The sequence below is a fragment of the Anticarsia gemmatalis genome, chromosome 18 (assembly GCF_050436995.1).
Source record: "Anticarsia gemmatalis isolate Benzon Research Colony breed Stoneville strain chromosome 18, ilAntGemm2 primary, whole genome shotgun sequence".
Lineage (NCBI taxonomy): Eukaryota > Metazoa > Arthropoda > Insecta > Lepidoptera > Erebidae > Anticarsia > Anticarsia gemmatalis.
Window position 1 is genome coordinate 3,212,930 of NC_134762.1, and position 17,834 is coordinate 3,230,763.

Genomic DNA, 17,834 nt, shown 5'->3' on the forward strand with positions numbered 1-17,834 from the left:
TCTTAGAAACAAGCGGTCGTGTAGTTTACTGATTGTAGTGCGATTCTGATGCTCGAATTTTGCATAAACTTGAGGTTTCTGTAAGGAAATCACGGAGATGAGTATTTAGTTTTCGAAGTCAGCAAGTCAAATAGAGTAAGAAAATTCTCATTGGCGCATAAAATACTTTAAGTGCCCTTTGCAATAGTTTTCATTGACAGCTACGAAAGTTCAGCTCAAAATAGTAGCATCGTGGAATAATCTATCGCCCTGTCAAATCGTCGCCAAATCGGTTCAGTGGTTTTGATATGAAATAACAGTCATTAGTCAACAACTTTTATAAGATGTCTTTGTTCATTTTATACCGAATTATATTTATTACAAAACTAGATTTCGTTTTATTGAATCCTTGATTATTATTTATGTTATTAAAATTATGTCGTCAACTGTGCTACAAATTGATTTTCATAATCGAGTAGTAAAATCGGGTCTGTTGTATCTAGGCAACAAGGTGCGAACTAATAAAAACGCGCTTTTTTACTTACACGTCACGTAAAAACTACAATAGTTATGGTGGGAATCCCATTGTTTATTGTTTACATCGATTAACAGTTAACTGACAATCCCAAGTGATGTTATCGATAAAGTGGGATTAGATAAAGACAATCACTTTTCCAATAGCCAGTTAATAAGAGATGAATTAAAATACCTTCGAAACCCTCTTTTTTACCCAACTCATGGAATAATTAACAGTACAAGTACCTAATTCGGTAAAACAAAGTGGTTTAATTATTTGTAATTATGCAAATTACTGCGGCCATGCATTTTTGGGATCATATTCCGACTGTTCCTTTTTTATTCTAACTAAGCATTAGTTAATATTTACGCAAAGCGATCCTGATAGAGATGTACAACGTGAGAGCATAGCCATAACTATAGGTTTAGAAAAAAACAAATGATTCACCATTAAATTACATCGAAAATAATTCTCAAATCTCCAGAAAATACCTGTTTAAGTGCTATTTTAGCATTCTAAAGTTGACCAGTCACGTATGCATTCACTATTACTGGGAAACAACTCTCACAATCTTAGCGGTCAGTGTATAGACTTATGTGCTAAGATGCATGAGCTGATCGTCTCCGTGCTTCAGAGAGCACGTAAAACATTGCTTTCTTGTTAGACAGCCGAGTTAAGCCCTAAGCCTTTGTACAGCTATACGACTGGTTTATAAGGCGTCAAGTATCAAGAATATAGTGTGACTGTGTTTAATTGATACTTTTGTTTAGTTGAAGCAGTTTTTCTGGAATATTGAGAAGTGTAAAAATTGTTAAACAGTTTTCTATTGTTTGCTTCCTTATTTTACCAGTAGGTCAGTATTTTTCAAGAAAAAAAATATTTTGATGCAATAAACTTATCTTTTGAAATTATAAACATATTTTTTAAGAATGTGTTTTAAGGTTCTCCCTTATGGTATTTTCTTCGCTTTGTATACCGTAAAATAGGTACTATCTCATGAATAAAGAGCATAAGTTATTTTTAACGTTAGACAGGAAAAACCTTTTTTTATTCAGTTTCTTATTGTTTCCTAATTTGAACCCATCACAAAAAGCTAATTAGATCAAAACACAGCGGTGTTTTCCATTATTTTTTAAGTAATTTCTTATCAATAACCAAATTATACACCCTTTTAACTAAAAGGTATCTTCAAAATGTAATTAATCAATTTGTTTCCGAGACAAGGTCGATTATGAAGTAATCAAAACCTCTTTGGTAAAGTTCATTTTATTTTTCAAATAAAATATGAAATGAATTTTCAATGATTACACAATAATGCTTTATTAGTATTGCAACAATTCAATACATACTATTTTTAACATCGATTTAACATTTTAAATACATAATTAGTTTTAAATGTAACTATTTCTATGAGTGTGAGCATCCGAAATTGAATTACACCCAGCCTATATTTCAGATGATTACACTTTGATGCTATTTCATTTACAATAAGAAGATAATTTGAAAATTAAAATAAAGGTAACATTCAGTTTCAGTTCTTCATCATAATAAATTGTTGACTAAGGTAGATAGTTAAAATGTACATAGCTTAATAACTTTAGATATATAGAAAATAATTATATTCACGTATCGAGATCAAAATATACATAGGTATTTGTAAGCGCATTTTGCTTTAAAATGAGTATCAATTACATGATTTATTAGTAAAAATAATTTTAAAATGTAAGTTATTTAATTGTATTTCTAAAACATTTTACCTATCATAAATACTTATTTCATTTTTTATATTTTTTAAACATCAATGCACCACATAGTTTAGCCTCATTAGAAATGTTTAGCCCGTAATAAAATGTTTTGGGAAGAGAAATCTACGAACCGCAGGATGAGATACGCGCTGCCCATTTATTCCACATTTACAGTTTTAAAAATTGACAGGTTAAAATCAAGACAATGCATAACAGTTTCATTTTGGTCACGCACGTTGATTACGGCCACAATGAACCATCTTATAAACAACGGTATCAAAAATTAAACTACTATCCATTGCCCGTTTAGTTTACATTAAAATCTCATGCTGTGGTTAGAACGGCGATGTAAACGTAACAAAGAATTACGACTGGCAGTCATGGCACGCTTCAGCGGACCTCTTCCTTCTGCTATCCTCTTCCTCTTCGAATTCGTTCTCGTTGACCTCCTCGCTGTCCCTGCCGAGTCTGATGAAATGATCCCTCGCTCGGCTTTTCCTCTGAGGATATCCGCTTACAACGAGTTCGGAGTTCTGTTCGTAGGCGCTCTTATCATCATCAACTGACCTTCCGAAGCGAATGAAGCTGGGATCCCGTCCGAATCGAACAAAACTGGCTGATTTCTTGGAGACAGGGATGTCGTAGTCTTCTTCGTAGGCTTTCAGGAGTGACACGAGGTCGTCGGCTGAGAGGGTCAGGGGCTGGTTGCGACCGAATCGAAGGAAACTGTTACCTCTGCGAGTGGGGCGCTGGAAGGCTTCTCGAATATCGGCGGCCGATGGTTCTGGAGGGTAGGATCTGCCGAACCTGTTGAAGGGAAAAGATTTTATAGAACTCGTTCTAAATGGTATTACTACACTATTCAATAGCATATGTTATGACTCTGTATCACGAGCATTTCCACAGATTTCTTACAAATTATAAAAACTTAAAAAAATATTTATTGATGCCAAAAGTTTCTTTCATATTCCTTTAGTATGATTGCGTCACTCTCAAACCTCTAGGTTACAAATACACCTATCCAAATGGAAGGTAATTTTTTTAACGATGTATTTGTAGTCCTCTCACCTGATCATACTCCGGTCAATAGCACTTCTGCGTCTAGCTTCAAGGTCGGGAGACCTCCGGACAGGCGAGGCGGTGGCTACTACCAGCCACAGCGCCACCAGCAGAGCCACGCAGCGGGAACTACTCATGGTTGATGGGGAACTGGAAAGAAGAGGCACATTTGAGTCACGAGGTAAAATATCTATCCAATCTACCAAATGTTTTACTGCTGCATGTGTTATCGTGAACACAGCGCCGCAATAGCCGTAGCGCCGGGTCTGGTGGGTTCAAATCTCACCCAGTTCAAAATATTTGTGTGATGCGCAAGTGTATCTGTTCTGAGCCAGGTTGTTAGTTAATCAGTATAGGTATGTATGTAGGTTGTCCAATGATACGCGTAACAATTAAATTATGTTTTGAAGAATGATGAACTTTTGGTAGCTCTTATTGTTAAACACGTTTTGAACATAAAAACTGAATCCTAATAATTGACTATTATTTATGAGTAACATCAATTACGTAATACTACGATGGTATGTTATAATGATGGTAGTTTAAACTGTAGTAGTTGCAATATTTATCTTGAAGGTCGACAAAGACAAGCCGTTTATTTACGTAAGAAGATTATAACAGGACTAAGTTAAATAGTTTTTATCAAGCCTTGTTCGCTCATTATGTTACTTGTACTTTTGTACTTTACCCGTTTCAACATGGTTCTTGGTTATTTATTTTTAGTATCAAGAACTTAACTATTTTTCGTTACGGTATAATATTTTTATTTTATAATAATATTTTTTCCTATTTAGGGGACAGTTCCCAAGACTAATGATGGATACTTTAGGAATTGGAGAAAGCCTTATCATCAATCAGTTTAGTCAGTCAGCGTTAAATAGTTTGTCACGAGTTTGTCGATAACTATTTGGTTGTCGATAGTAGATAGTCGTAAAAAATCGCCCTTTAAAATTCGGTAAAACTACGATAATGTAAGCTGTGGGCTCTTATTTAAAACGGTTGTGTATGAAGAAACCTCCAAATAAAAACATTCGCAAATAAAGCACAGCAGTAATACCGGATAATTCGTACGTCTAAATACCTAAGTAAACAAGTCTAGGATATTTTATGGTTTCATAAGACAAATCCGACGTTTAATATAGCACATCTCTACGGACGAATAAACGCAATATACGCGCGTTCACGATTTCTTTACATATGTTACTTTGCTACAGGGAATATTTAATACAGGAAGGTTTGTGCCTAAGAAAAAGTAAGTGCAAGAATTTTCACTGTTTCAGGCTACAGATACGGATACAGTAGCAAAAGGTTAAGTGTAAGTCGGTACTGTAATTTTACTAATTTGTATCAACTAATTATCAATAGTTTTATGTGCAAATAAATGTTAAAAACAAGCATTTATTATGCAATTTTTAAGAACACAGTTTTTTAATTACATTATCTAAATAGGGGATGACGCAGAAATTGTGGAAGATTCATGCCAAACCAAATAATTGAAAACTTTTTTTTAAATTTATTTTTACAAAATATTTTTTTTATTCTACAGGTATAACTTAGTATCTTCATCTAATAATTAAAATTAAATTATTTACAGACTGCCTAGCAAGGAGTTACTATTGTCCTTAATCTTGAAATTAAGAGAGAATAAAACATAAGCAACGTCGTTAAGGAATTAAACATGACTTAAGAAGTATTGTAATATTTAAATAATATTGTAAGATGGACAAATAATTTTCAATTGTTGAACGACAAGCTTCTTTTTATAATATAGAATTATGCAGTATTTCTGTAGCTACGTTGACCGTCAGTGTTAGAGACGGTTTGAATTTTGAGAGTTTTCTTATACATAGATGAGGGACGTTTCTGATTTTGACTAAGTTAACTAACTTTGTCTACGATTTTTACACAAAATATTTTTTTTTATTCAGACCGAGAACATTTAAATTCCGGATTTGGTTGTCAATTCTATTTTACTGTCGAGAGTAACTTGCAATTGGTAACTTCTTGGTAACTTGCAATAGATTCTAGCCTCCTACGTCTAATACAAGAATAATTATTGGTGATAAGCGTTTTTATTCAGCCTAGTCCCGTCTCCCGTCAAGGGCTATCTCATTAGGTAAGGTATATAAGTAATTTAAACGCTTTTATATTTACAAGAATAATATCTTCACAACACTTCCCTGGCAAAACAATATCTACAATTTTAAACAGCAATTAAACAATTCTACAAGAAATTCCCAACTAAGCCACTACATCAGAGCTAGGTAACAAGTTTGTTAAATGCACTACATCCCAGCAGACTAACTAACATAGATAAATGTTCACACAACAATGATATACTCCGAGCACAGACTTACGTGCTAAGAAACTGTAAAACAGGTGCACTTATTAATTATTTAGAAGGATTAAGCTATGTTTTTATCTGTCTTGAAAACAGCTGGGAGTCTGTTACCTTGTGTAGAAAATAATTTGAACTACTTCTTATCTCTTAACAATTCGTATAAATAGTATCTATCTTAAGTAAAACCTGGGTAGGTATAAGAAAGTGCTTGTGCTACATTTATTTAGACTATCTCTGTGGTACGGTCGGTAGTGTAAACGACTGCTACAACACGAAGTCCTGGGTTGGATTTAAGACTTGGGCCAAGTGCTTTGTTTTTTTTCGTAATACATATTGATGATAATAATTCCATTCGATATTTTATTTCAACATTTTTTTAATATGTGACTCCTAAGTTATTATGACTAAGTACTTATAACACTAATACTATGTTCTGATTCTACAATATTTTTGTCAAGTCATTGTCTTCACCTTGTCCGACGTTACTTTGGGTGGGTACAGCTTGTTACGCTGCAAGGGTATTTGGATGATTTTTACAGCTAGCCGCCTGACTTACGTGACTTTAAGTCCCCTTGGCAATCCTACGTTTAAAGAGAAATTAGGTAGTGGTTCAGATTTGGGAGTGTGGCATAGAAAATTAGGAAGCAAGTGGGGACAGGATTTTGGGTCCCTGCAGCTGTAGAGAAGGTATTGGTGTAGGCTGCATTAGCTCGAGTAGGACGGGTTCACATAGGATCTCTCTTTTCAATGATCGATTTCATACATCGATAGAGAAAAGACAGACAATCCTTCTTTATTTTTTAATAACCCCTTATTACTTTTAATTCAATATTTTGTATAATTACAGACAACTCTAATAACAGTTCTATAATAAAATGAGGCTGATTTATAAAGCAGCCTCAATATATTAAAGTTATTTTTATAATTACTGTAATATATTAATATATAATTAGGTCTATATTTACTTTGTATGACGGTGTCTGCCATGTTAAATTTGTTTTAGGGTCAGTCTTTTAATACTTTGTCCTTTATGGTACGATAAACCCTTAAAATATATTCCATAAGAGGTATAATTAAAACATGTATAATAAGTTCGTATCTATTTTAGACAACACCTTGATTTTTAATAGTCGAACTAGACAGTTGAACTTTATAATCAGTGGATGACACATAATAATTATTGCAACAATAAAATATTGCAGTCTTCGTTTTTACAGTTAAGCAGTGAAAGTCGAGTGGTTTAAGTTGGCACCTCCCAAACAAGTGGTCGCAGGTTCGAATCAGAGGCAACACACAAATGACTTTTCGAAGTTATGTGTGTATTAAAATAATGATCACTTGCTCTAACGGTAAAACATCTTGAGGCAACCTTGCATGCCTAAAATTTGTTTTACATTTATTGATAACATGCAAAGTCTCCAACCCGCACTTGGCCAGCGTGGTGGAATCAAGGCCTAACCCCTCCCTTCGTTTGGGAGGAGAACCTTGTACTGCAGTGGGACAGCAATGGGTTAAAAAAGCCTTCGTTTCGATCTATTACTATTAATTGACTATCGAGTAACTATCAATAAGTAATATATTTAACTACGCAACAACGTCTTAAATAAATGCTTAGAAACTATATTTTCAAGTAAATAATAACTGTAGAACTAGATATGAACTAAAAAGCGATAGACACAATAGAATTTGTAATTCCGCCTTAAAATAAAAAAAAACTTGTTAGTCCATACTCATCGTTAAACCTCTTTTGAATGCAGTGTTGATAACAAGCCGGAGTTTGGTAACGTGACCGGTATACAGCAATACACTCGTGCTCTTTTACATTATATTGCATTAACAACATAAACGGAAAAATTCTGGTGCATTCCATTCGCCTATACACTTTTATAGAGCACAGCTGACCCGCGTAACTTCGTTTGCGTCACATAAGAGAGAATGGGTCAAATTTTTCCCCGTTCTTGTAAAATTTTTTACTATTATATAGCCTTCCTTAATAAATAGGCTATCCAACAGTTAAAGAATTTTTCAATTCACACCAGAAGTTTCTGAGATTAGCGCGCTCAAACAAAGAAACGAAGTCTCCTTCCTTATAATATTAGTATAGATTAAGGAAAAATAAACTGTTTACTCAAAGAAAAATCTGTTGACTTCTGTAGTGTGTCATATATTGTGTCACATATAGTGGGTAAAGTATTACGTTGTAAGAGGGCGATGAACAGATAATGTACTAAACAAACAACCATTAATCTAAATCACACATGTATTTATCATATTCACTTTCCTATTAGGAAATAACTTACTAAGTAACTTTGGAGGGTTGCTAAATATATCGTTACATGGTTTGTTTTATAACCACATACTTATTGGAACTAGCTGAAACGCATATTATGGCTCTGCATGCTTTTATTTGTTTTGCCTCCAATTTCAGCTTTCCAGGGCCTGATTTTAAAAATAAATTAGCTTGTGCTTAATTTCAGGTCTTAAATTATATCCCTGCAAGTTGATCCATATCGGTTAGGTGGATTAGTCATAAAAACGTAACAAAAGAATAACAAACTTTTGAGTATGAAAGTATAGATTTAATCTATATGTAGGTATAATTTGACATCATGATTTATTAAGCTAAAGAATCGCTCTGTCTCTTTCTCTCTCTCTCTCTCTCTTTCTCTTCCTGGCTATTCGTCTAATATGGTGGTGGGGTCAGCCTTCACGCTTTTCATCCACTTTGCCCTATCCTTGACATTTATTAAACTAAAGAATAATTGATAAAAAAAATAAACTGGTCAAGGGAATCCTTTTGATCATTTATCAATCCGGAATACTAAAAACGACTAGCAATGAAGCCTTATCTTTACCTAGTTCACTTATTCTATCATTACCTACCTATCTCGCTTCAGCAAACATTTTTCAAACCACAAGCTCCTATCCAGAAAATAGCCAAAGCTGATAGGCCGTCTGACATTTGGTCGTACTAAATTATTCCACAGAAATGCCTGATATACCAAGAAAAGAATTACAATAGTAACTTAATAATAGATTGACATGTTTCGTAATTAGCTTAAATGATAATGACAGGCATGACAGCTGTCTGACCAATTATATTAATTCAATATATTAGTGTCTGTAATGTAATATACTAACCTAATGTATCCATATTGGTCGGTAATACCATTGGTACGCTACTTACTGGTAGAAAATACAATTGTATTGGCAATTGACCAAACCACTACAACAACTAAAGTTGTTCATTTGCTAAATTCTAGGTGAATTAGGACAAGTGAATAATATGGTAATTGATACTCGAAACATGAACTAGTTAGAGGAAATAAAGATGGAACTTGTTGCGGTAAACAATATCCGTAGAGGTAAACTTTAGTGTTAAAATAAAGTACTGAAATATTTTTAAACTTACAAGAAAAAAATTAAAAATATCGGATACTGGCAATCTACACCCAGAGAGGTCCTTAATCCTAGAACCCTAAAAATCGGCCATAAAAAATAATGCATAAAGGATTTAGCATAAGAACATATTTTTCAGTAATGTTAAATGTTCAAAATCGACATAGCGCAGTGACGTCACAATTATATCAGTTATAAATGACTGATCACGGAAAATATATCTCTAACAAATAGAAGTACCCAATGAAATCAATAAGTTATTCCCACACAGTCTATCAATCTACCCACAAAACTTTCTAATTACCATATCAGCAGTATTGTAACATAAACGCAGCCATGGACCCTCAAGGTCGGGAGACCAGACACTTCGGCGCCGGTGTGGAACGACCGTCTGACTCATGCCGCAGACAACACAGAAGGACTATTACGAACAAAGTTACTAACTGGATTACAAGATTGATGTTTTAAGATGCGTTGTTGAGATTTCGTGACGTACTTGCTATACGTATAGCTATGTATTATATACCTTGTGGATACTATACACCAAAGTCGCCAGTCCGCCGATCTGTGATACAACGACGAGCGATTTGCTATACTATATCGACTATGTCGACAACCGGCTAGCTATCGAAAAAAATTGTATGAGTATGGTCATCTGATCAACGTCTTTGGTAGGCGCCATAGTACCTACTTTTGGAGTGTATTATAAATGTCAAAATTTCCAATAGCGGTACTTTATGTCAAAAAAATTAAGTCACCAACTTGTAGACCTTTTAAATATCGTTGCCCTCATATAATGCGGGTCGACGATTATGGTGTATAGACATAGTAGTGCTATCTCTTTTCACAATATATATTTAGTTGCAATAATAATATATCAAAGTTAACTGAGATGGTGTGATTTCTTATTCAAAATGCTTTAATATCATTTTGAATGGGATTTGAAACGCAAACGTTTTTAGTTGTGTTGTGTGTGGGAAGGCCGTAATAGGAACCGCGTGGGTTGTCCAATACAAAAAGTACTTAGAAGTGTATCTTCTTTAATGTACTTTTTTATAGATACAAGCGCACACAAAACAACACGGGCATAATGTCGCAAAGATTTAAAAACAAACAAAACACGATCATTTGTTCAACCAGGCTTAAAGCATTTTTTATGAAAATAAGATTTTAATTTACATTATTCTTTCGTTTCTTTTTGAATTATTTATCTATAGAAGACAAGATATCTCTTGCTTCTTTGAGTCAAACATTCCCACGATAGTTTTTCCTATACAAATGCAAAACTTTCTATTCTTATACTTCTGTGGAAGAGCCATCATAGTGTCTTTAAGCCGTGACTTAAGTGTAGTAGTTCGTAAATCGTCTGCCATGTTTGTTACGTTGACCTATAGTTTTGGCAAACATTGAACATTTCCGTTAGATTACACATCTTTGGTATCGTCCTATGGCGATCACTCGTAGATGGGTAAACGAATAGAAATTTCTTTCGAAAAGTATTTACATAAACACATTCTAGTTTCGCGACATTACCATTATGATACATATATTAGAACGTCTTTTCATCTCGGAATTTCAAAGAGTAATTAAGTAGCTTGAATGGTAAGTCATCATTATCATATCATATATGTATATGCGATATAATGCGAAAAGACTTTTTCCCCGACCTAATATAATAATATATTAAACTATAAACATGACATTTTGAAACTCAATAACTAAATAATCCAGATTACTTGGCATATTCTTCTGACCTCTCTCATAGAAGGACAGGTTTTTACTCCCACCATTCATTTGTATAATTTCACTATGTTTGTTCTAGGAACACCTACAGTAACCAGATTGTACGGACAATGAAGTTTTCTCTTATTTCATTGATATAGATAAACGTGTTTCCGACAGGGATAAAGCCAATTCAATACCTTAGGAAATCTGATAGACGTGAACTAAAGCCTGTAACCTATATTTCATTAGTTAGGGTTTTTTTAAGGGTTACCAAAACTAGGGCCCTTCATTAAGAGATAAGGAAGACTAAACTAAAGGAAAATACAAATTATTAGACTCTAAATACATAAATAGATATCTTAATTTTTTTGAAGGAATAGTTCCTACTGCATTCAATAGGAGCGCTGATCAGGTTTTCATACAAAAAATCTCAATAACTAGCCAACTGTCAATAATCCTTACTAACTATAAAATAGAAAGTTGCGCTACTGATAGGCAGTTTATTATAAAAATGAAACTGCATTATTAGTTTGTCTGTAGAATTGTTTGCTTAATAATATGTAATATTATTTAGATAATGAAGTCGCAAGTGTAGACAGGCATGTCTTAAGGTAGCATTCGGTTCTTAGCGACCGCGACGCGCGACCGCCACCCGCGACCATGGTCGCCTGTCGCGAGGCGACCCTAGCTTTCGGATATCAGCGACGGCGACATCGTCACTCTTCCCGCAGTTGATCGGGTGACGGTTGTGTTCTAGTGCAGTACGATATGTCGGACAATTATTCCGCAGCTAGGAAAAAAGTTATTCAGCAGCTATTGGAGGATGAAGAAGATGATGATATTCTTATTATGCTATTATCTATGCCTCCAGAAAAAAGAATGAGGATTGATTCAATCTTCACATCGCGTGAAGAAGAGGGTTGCTTTCAAATACTCATAAAACAACATTTGAATAATTATAAAGAAGAAAAGTTCAGAAAATATTGTTGGTTAATCATAAGCAGTTTTTAATAACTAATTCTATTAACTTCTCGTCCTCGTTCGGTGAAAATGCCGCCATTTTGATGTGCTTCTCGCCTGCGTCGCGTGACGGCACTGCCTCCGATGCGACCGAGTCGCTGTCGCCACGCTGCTCTCTAGCCACGCCCACCGGTCGCGCGTCGCGGTCGCTAGATTTGTTTAGTACTCCATATAAATCCATACTAAGCAGTGGGCCGCGCGACCCGGTCGCGGTCGCGGGTCGCGGTCGCGCGTCGCGGTCGCTAAGAACCGAATGCTACCTTTACGCTACCATAGCTAAACCACAGAATATTTTTTTATCCAAAATCTAAATTTCTTGACTAAAATTACACGCGGGTCTGCTTGTGTCGAATAACCCTTGAACCATTGCCACCCCAATCTTGTTAACCTTTTTCTGAAGTATTTTTCTATGGGACCACTAAACGTTATAAAAGTCACCTAAATAAAGACATAAGGCTTTTCTCGTGACCATCAGAGGGTCACATTTTTATACGCTTTTTATGTTTTCTTAAAGAAATCAAATAAAATGTTTATGAGGCGATTTGAACTTTAGTAGAGTCTGAAAAATGTAATTGTGTTAATGGATGTTATGGTAAACGTTGTATTTTCATTTTAGTGCATTATTTTAAGAATTTTCTTCATCGAAAGTTTGGTAGCCAATTTATTTATTTAAATATTATTAGCGCTTGTTAGCTGTTATACTGCTACTTACTTAATGATCTGATTTCATGTTATTATTTCAGTCACTTCTCACTAGTAGATTTTAAAAAAGATTTAGTATTAGTTATTTACATTAGTTTTTAATATGGTACGAAACTCTGGTTTCTGAAGTTCTTATGACTTTCCAAAAATAAACGTCTACGAAACCACTTCTAACCAGTTTCTCCAAGAAAACACTGAACAAGAAACTTCTCGACTATTTTACTCGCAGATTTCCTTAATGTGATTGCCCTGAGACACCATTTACTGGACACGCGAGGTCATAATCAGTGTAATGTGTACATTATCTGTGACTAAAATTAGTCTCAAAAATATTGGGACACTTGCAAAGGTTATTGGCCAGAAAAGCTATATTTTTCTTAATTTTACCCGGTTTTTTCAAAATTTGGATCAACTGGCAAATGACGTGTAAAGTGAAATAATACGCTATTTATGCAGTGTTGAACTGAATAAGGACAAATTACTGTATTATTCTTTATTCGTAATATTACCCCTGCTGGTATCTTGTTATTACCCAGGTAAATGCGTTGTGGACATCCATAAAGGTTAGTATCCCTTTGCATCTGGTGAGATTTGAAGCTGACTTCAACATAATTAAAAAGAAAGGCTGAGCTAATTGATTGAACATTACTCCTGCTATACCTTATGTTATACCCAAAAATGTGGACAGAGGAAGGACCAAACATAGATCCACGATTCACGGGCTATTTTGTTAGTCGAATAGAAAGCAATCATATTGCTATTAGGTACATTAAAATCTTTTTCAAAACGCAATATTCCACAACTCAACTTGGAAACGAACCTCTTTCTACGAACAAGCCAACATGACGACAATGACGTCACTTTAACAATGTAAAAAAATGATCTACTACACTATTTTCCTTAAACGTTTAGGCTAGTGACGACTATTAGTTAATTATAAAACATATATTAAATACGTAACAAACAGCTTGCTCTGTCATAATACGTAGTTGCTATGCTTGTTGCTATAATAATTGCGTCACAAGAGTCATACAACATCCTACTATCCTACTAATAGTATAAATGCGAAAGTTTGTGAGAATGTATGTATGTATGGATGGATGTTTGTTTCTCTTTCACGCAAATACGACTCAATCGATTACGATGAAATTTGGTATACAGGTAGCTGAAGATCCAGAATAACACATAGGCTACTTTTTATCCCGAAGTTCCCGAAGGATCGGGATTTACACGGAAGAGTTTCCACGCGGACGAAATCGCGGGCGGCCTCTATATTACAATAATAAAATGATTGTCTGACCGCAGAGTAACAGTGTTTCCTCACACTATCACCACAAAGTAACACAGTTTAGTTTGACCACAAGTGATAAGCTACGTCACAGTTGCTGACCATTGACAATGAATTTGAATTGCATTACTTAGGTTACTTACTCTATTACTCTCAAGGACTATATTCCTAAAAAAAATAACTAAGTGTACTTTATTCCTATAAAAAAATTGTGACTTACCTAAAAAATGTCGAGAAATCACAGAGAATAATTCCACACATACAATTTAATAGTTGCAGGCAGAAGTCATTTTCTACTAAGAACTTTTCCTTGAGGAAAGCAAAGTGTGGTTAGTGGTGTGACTACCAAAAAGCCAACCTGATAACAATCTACTAAATAAACGGATGGAGGAACCCCAAAAATACTTAAGTATTGTGGTCTTGTATGACAAGATGTATAGATAATATTGGCGTTCTCTGTTCTCTACCTCGTCCCATGGGTAGAAGATGTGATTCTATGTATGTATTATATTGTGGTCAAAGGTCTACATTGCTTAGATTTGTATTTGTTCACCTAAATCTAGTACCTACATATATATTTTAACCCTGAAATTGTCGTGTAAGATTTACAAAACGAGTACAAAGTTAGTACCTAAATCGTTGGGGACACAGAGCTGATGTTGACATCACAATTCTATACAAAACGAGACATCTACGTGATTCGTATTCATATTACACGACCTTACGATTTTTGTATAGAGATGGTTTACAAAATATTTAGCTGAATACTTAACTTGATCTAAATATTTTTGGTGATTTTCAGATGCTTCATGATATTTTTTATTATGTATTCATCAACACTTACAATGCGTCTCTTTAAAGTTTAATAATGTTTTTATTTTGTCTAATAATTTACTTAACAAAAAAGGCAGAATTGAACAATTAAAATAGCAAAAAGTAGGCGAAGTAAACTGTTAGGAAGATAATACTTTAAATAGACGCATTACTTGGGTACCATAATCCTGAAATGTTTTTACTAGATCTGAGAGAAGACAATAGGTATTGTACAAAGGATTCAATTAAATCTAATGATTAGTTTACATAAGTTCTCAGGGTATGTAAAAAGTTAGACCCAGTTGAAGTCAATTAAGATTTATCATACAAACGTTACATGAGACACCCAAAAAATATTTTGAAAATGAAGCCGCATATTATATGTATTCTTTAAGAATATCATTTGTAATTAAATTCTTTCACATCTTCATTTCGCCGAAACTAAAACATCTAGAAAACCGTGCAGTCATATTAATTCTTCGAATTACTGTTTTTATATTGAAATGAATTTGAGCATAGCCAGAGGGCGGAATATGATCAAATAGAACATTTAATATCTACATAAGCTTTGACATTTATTTGTAGTTTACAAACGAGTGGTGAATAAAATAAAATTGTTTTGTAGACGTAGGCGTTATAAAGTATCTAATTGGTTTGGATCTACTTAGTAGTTCATTCATTGAGTACCTATGTTGAGAGTAGACTGTTATATTATTATTATACTATGTCGAATAGTTTGTGGTTTTCATGATTGACAACAACCAGGATCGATTTTTACGTCGCTGCCTGTAAAAAACCAATCAAATATTACCATTACAAAAGAATTAAAGGTCTTTTGACTGTAGAATACTAACCTTAAAAAAATTTTTCGAATTATCATCTCGTTTCCCAGCGACAGTTATTTAAATTCGTTTCAACCCATATTACACTTATTTATTTACGCAAACAATATCAAAATCTGATTTGAAATCGCTTTATAATCAATAGTAACTATATCCAAACATATCAAGCCCCAACCAGAACACGATGATTCGATTTATAATTCGCAAACGTAGCAAAACTATCAGCTAATTGTAACTAATGATCGTTTGATCGTACACGTTTCATCACTGATTCGACATGTTCATATATTATGTAGCTTTTCGATAAACCTCTCAATGCAAACTATGTGCAAATACTTAGTGTGTTTAAACATTGCTTTGAAGCATATCCTTAAATAGCACTATATCCCCCGATTTCTGAGTACATTTAGCGGTAGTTTATCTATTCGATAGCGCTACTTTTATTTGATTTTAAGCGCTATTGAGTAGATAAACTACCGCTAAATTTACCTCAGAAACCGAGGGTAAGTGATATTACAGTCCAGCTAATATTTGTTTAAACGTGATCAGCATTAAACCAAAAAACTGATAACAGACTAATTCGGAATTCTGCATTGTATCAACTTAATTACCTATAAGCTTAATTAACATTGCTGCCTGATTTTCCCAGAAATCTTGTGAAACGCACCACGCCCATAGCACCTTTATAGAATACATAAGGTAAGTAAGTAAGTTCCCATTAATATGTGATGATGCTGATCAATCTATTTCCGAAACGTGGAATATATTTAAATTCGACCACAAATAATTAATAGTACATGTGCTACCTCAATTTTAATGACGTCACAGTATTGAACTAAATCGTGGTGTGACGTATATCGATGCTAAAGAACATGACATCCCAAAATATGTGAAGCTTACACGTGCATATGATTTTGTTCTACCCACTGAACTTGGATTTTTACCCGTGAAATAACAGATATTTTCGGACAAAATTGACTTAGGGACACATGATACAACATCGACTATTAAATTCGGACTAGAAAGGTTGATATTCGACTAGTTTTTTCAACGGAATAACCTGAAAGGAAAAAGCTGGTATTTGCATTTCATATTTATTATGAAATATTTGAATGTTTTGGGAGTAACCGTGATCCGTGGCCTCCGTAACCTGCATAAAAATGCATGTTTCCGTTAATATCCGCATAATATTTGATAACTTCGATATCGCCGAAAAATGAAACAAAATAGACCTAAAGTATCAATGCAATAAAATTGTAAATCAATCAGTTTGTCTTTCTTATCAGCAAGTGTTTAAAATATCCAAACCTAAACCGTACGTCTTTCATTGGCTAAAACACATTCAGTCAAAAAATATATATTGTACGCAAATTCTTCGTACAGTCGTAAACCTCATTAGCCAACACGAATTCTCTTAAAAGAAATATATATTATTCTGCTAAACAAAGTCACAGCAGAAAATCTATTTAAAACCAATATCAGAATAGTATTGTAATATTGGTAACAAAGTCCGGAGACGTGGTTCAGGTAATACACAATATAAATGCAAGTCTTCGCGACGTAGCGGACGCGGAACCCGTCTCAAGATACCGTTGACTCTTAGACAATGCCGTGAACTGCTCTTGTGTTTGTGATAGACTTTATATTAGGTCACTGATCAATGACAATCTTGTAGTATTGTTGGGACTAAGATTTGTTGTTTTATAGGTGATATTAAGTCTGAAAAAACAATATAGTAGTATTGTTTATAATATTTGTAGTTTGTTAGTTGATATTAGGTTTTCAAATAGACCTCAATTTGGGATTCCATTTGAAGTAAACTTTGATTTTCCGTTTATAGAGGATTTACCTACGGAACTTGTAAAAAAATACAGTTAGAATGGTTTCTGGTCCTTAGATAGATAGTCATTTAACTTAATATTTCACAGTTTCTTAAAAATAGCCGTGGTACAGAAAAAAAAATGTGGAGTTTTAATATTTATTTAAGTTCATAGTACCTATATATCGATACCGGAAATTTCAATTGTCGTAAAGGACATTTTGACGAAAATGAGTTATATATATGTTACTGTAAAAGCCCGGACTGTGGTAAATCCTGAGATTTTCCGGTAAAACCTAAGATTTACCAACTCTCAATGGTAAAAGTCCGAACAATTCTTTTATTTCGAACTTTTACCCCTATTCACTTGGTAAATCTTAGGATATACCTCAAGGGCAGGTAAATGTAGGTAATATAAAGTAAGTTAATAGTTATAAAGAAGGAGTTTTCGGCAAACCGACATGGGTAGGTTAGGTTAGAAGGCTGAGGTGGGAGCGAGCGAAGCGAAGCTCCCACCTCAGCCTTCGTGGTTATTTTTTTTTAAACCACCCAGAAGGAGGAGCCCCGCGAAGCGGGGCTCCGGCG

The 17,834-nt window shown here is 34.2% G+C and overlaps 1 protein-coding gene across 1 annotated transcript in view; it reads right to left on the bottom strand.

Annotated features, from left to right (window-relative positions):
• Positions 1 to 1,769: 1,769 nt before the first annotated feature.
• FMRFa (FMRFamide related propeptide) overlaps positions 1,770 to 17,834 on the bottom strand; it is a 36,423-nt gene continuing 20,358 nt past the window's right edge. The window contains exons 2-3 of the mRNA XM_076125942.1: positions 3,310 to 3,450; positions 1,770 to 3,048 (exon numbers count right to left, since the gene is read on the bottom strand). Of these exons, the coding sequence (XP_075982057.1) occupies positions 2,607 to 3,048; positions 3,310 to 3,437 (570 nt within the window). The 5' untranslated portion in view covers positions 3,438 to 3,450 and the 3' untranslated portion in view covers positions 1,770 to 2,606. The remainder of the gene's footprint in view (positions 3,049 to 3,309; positions 3,451 to 17,834) is intronic.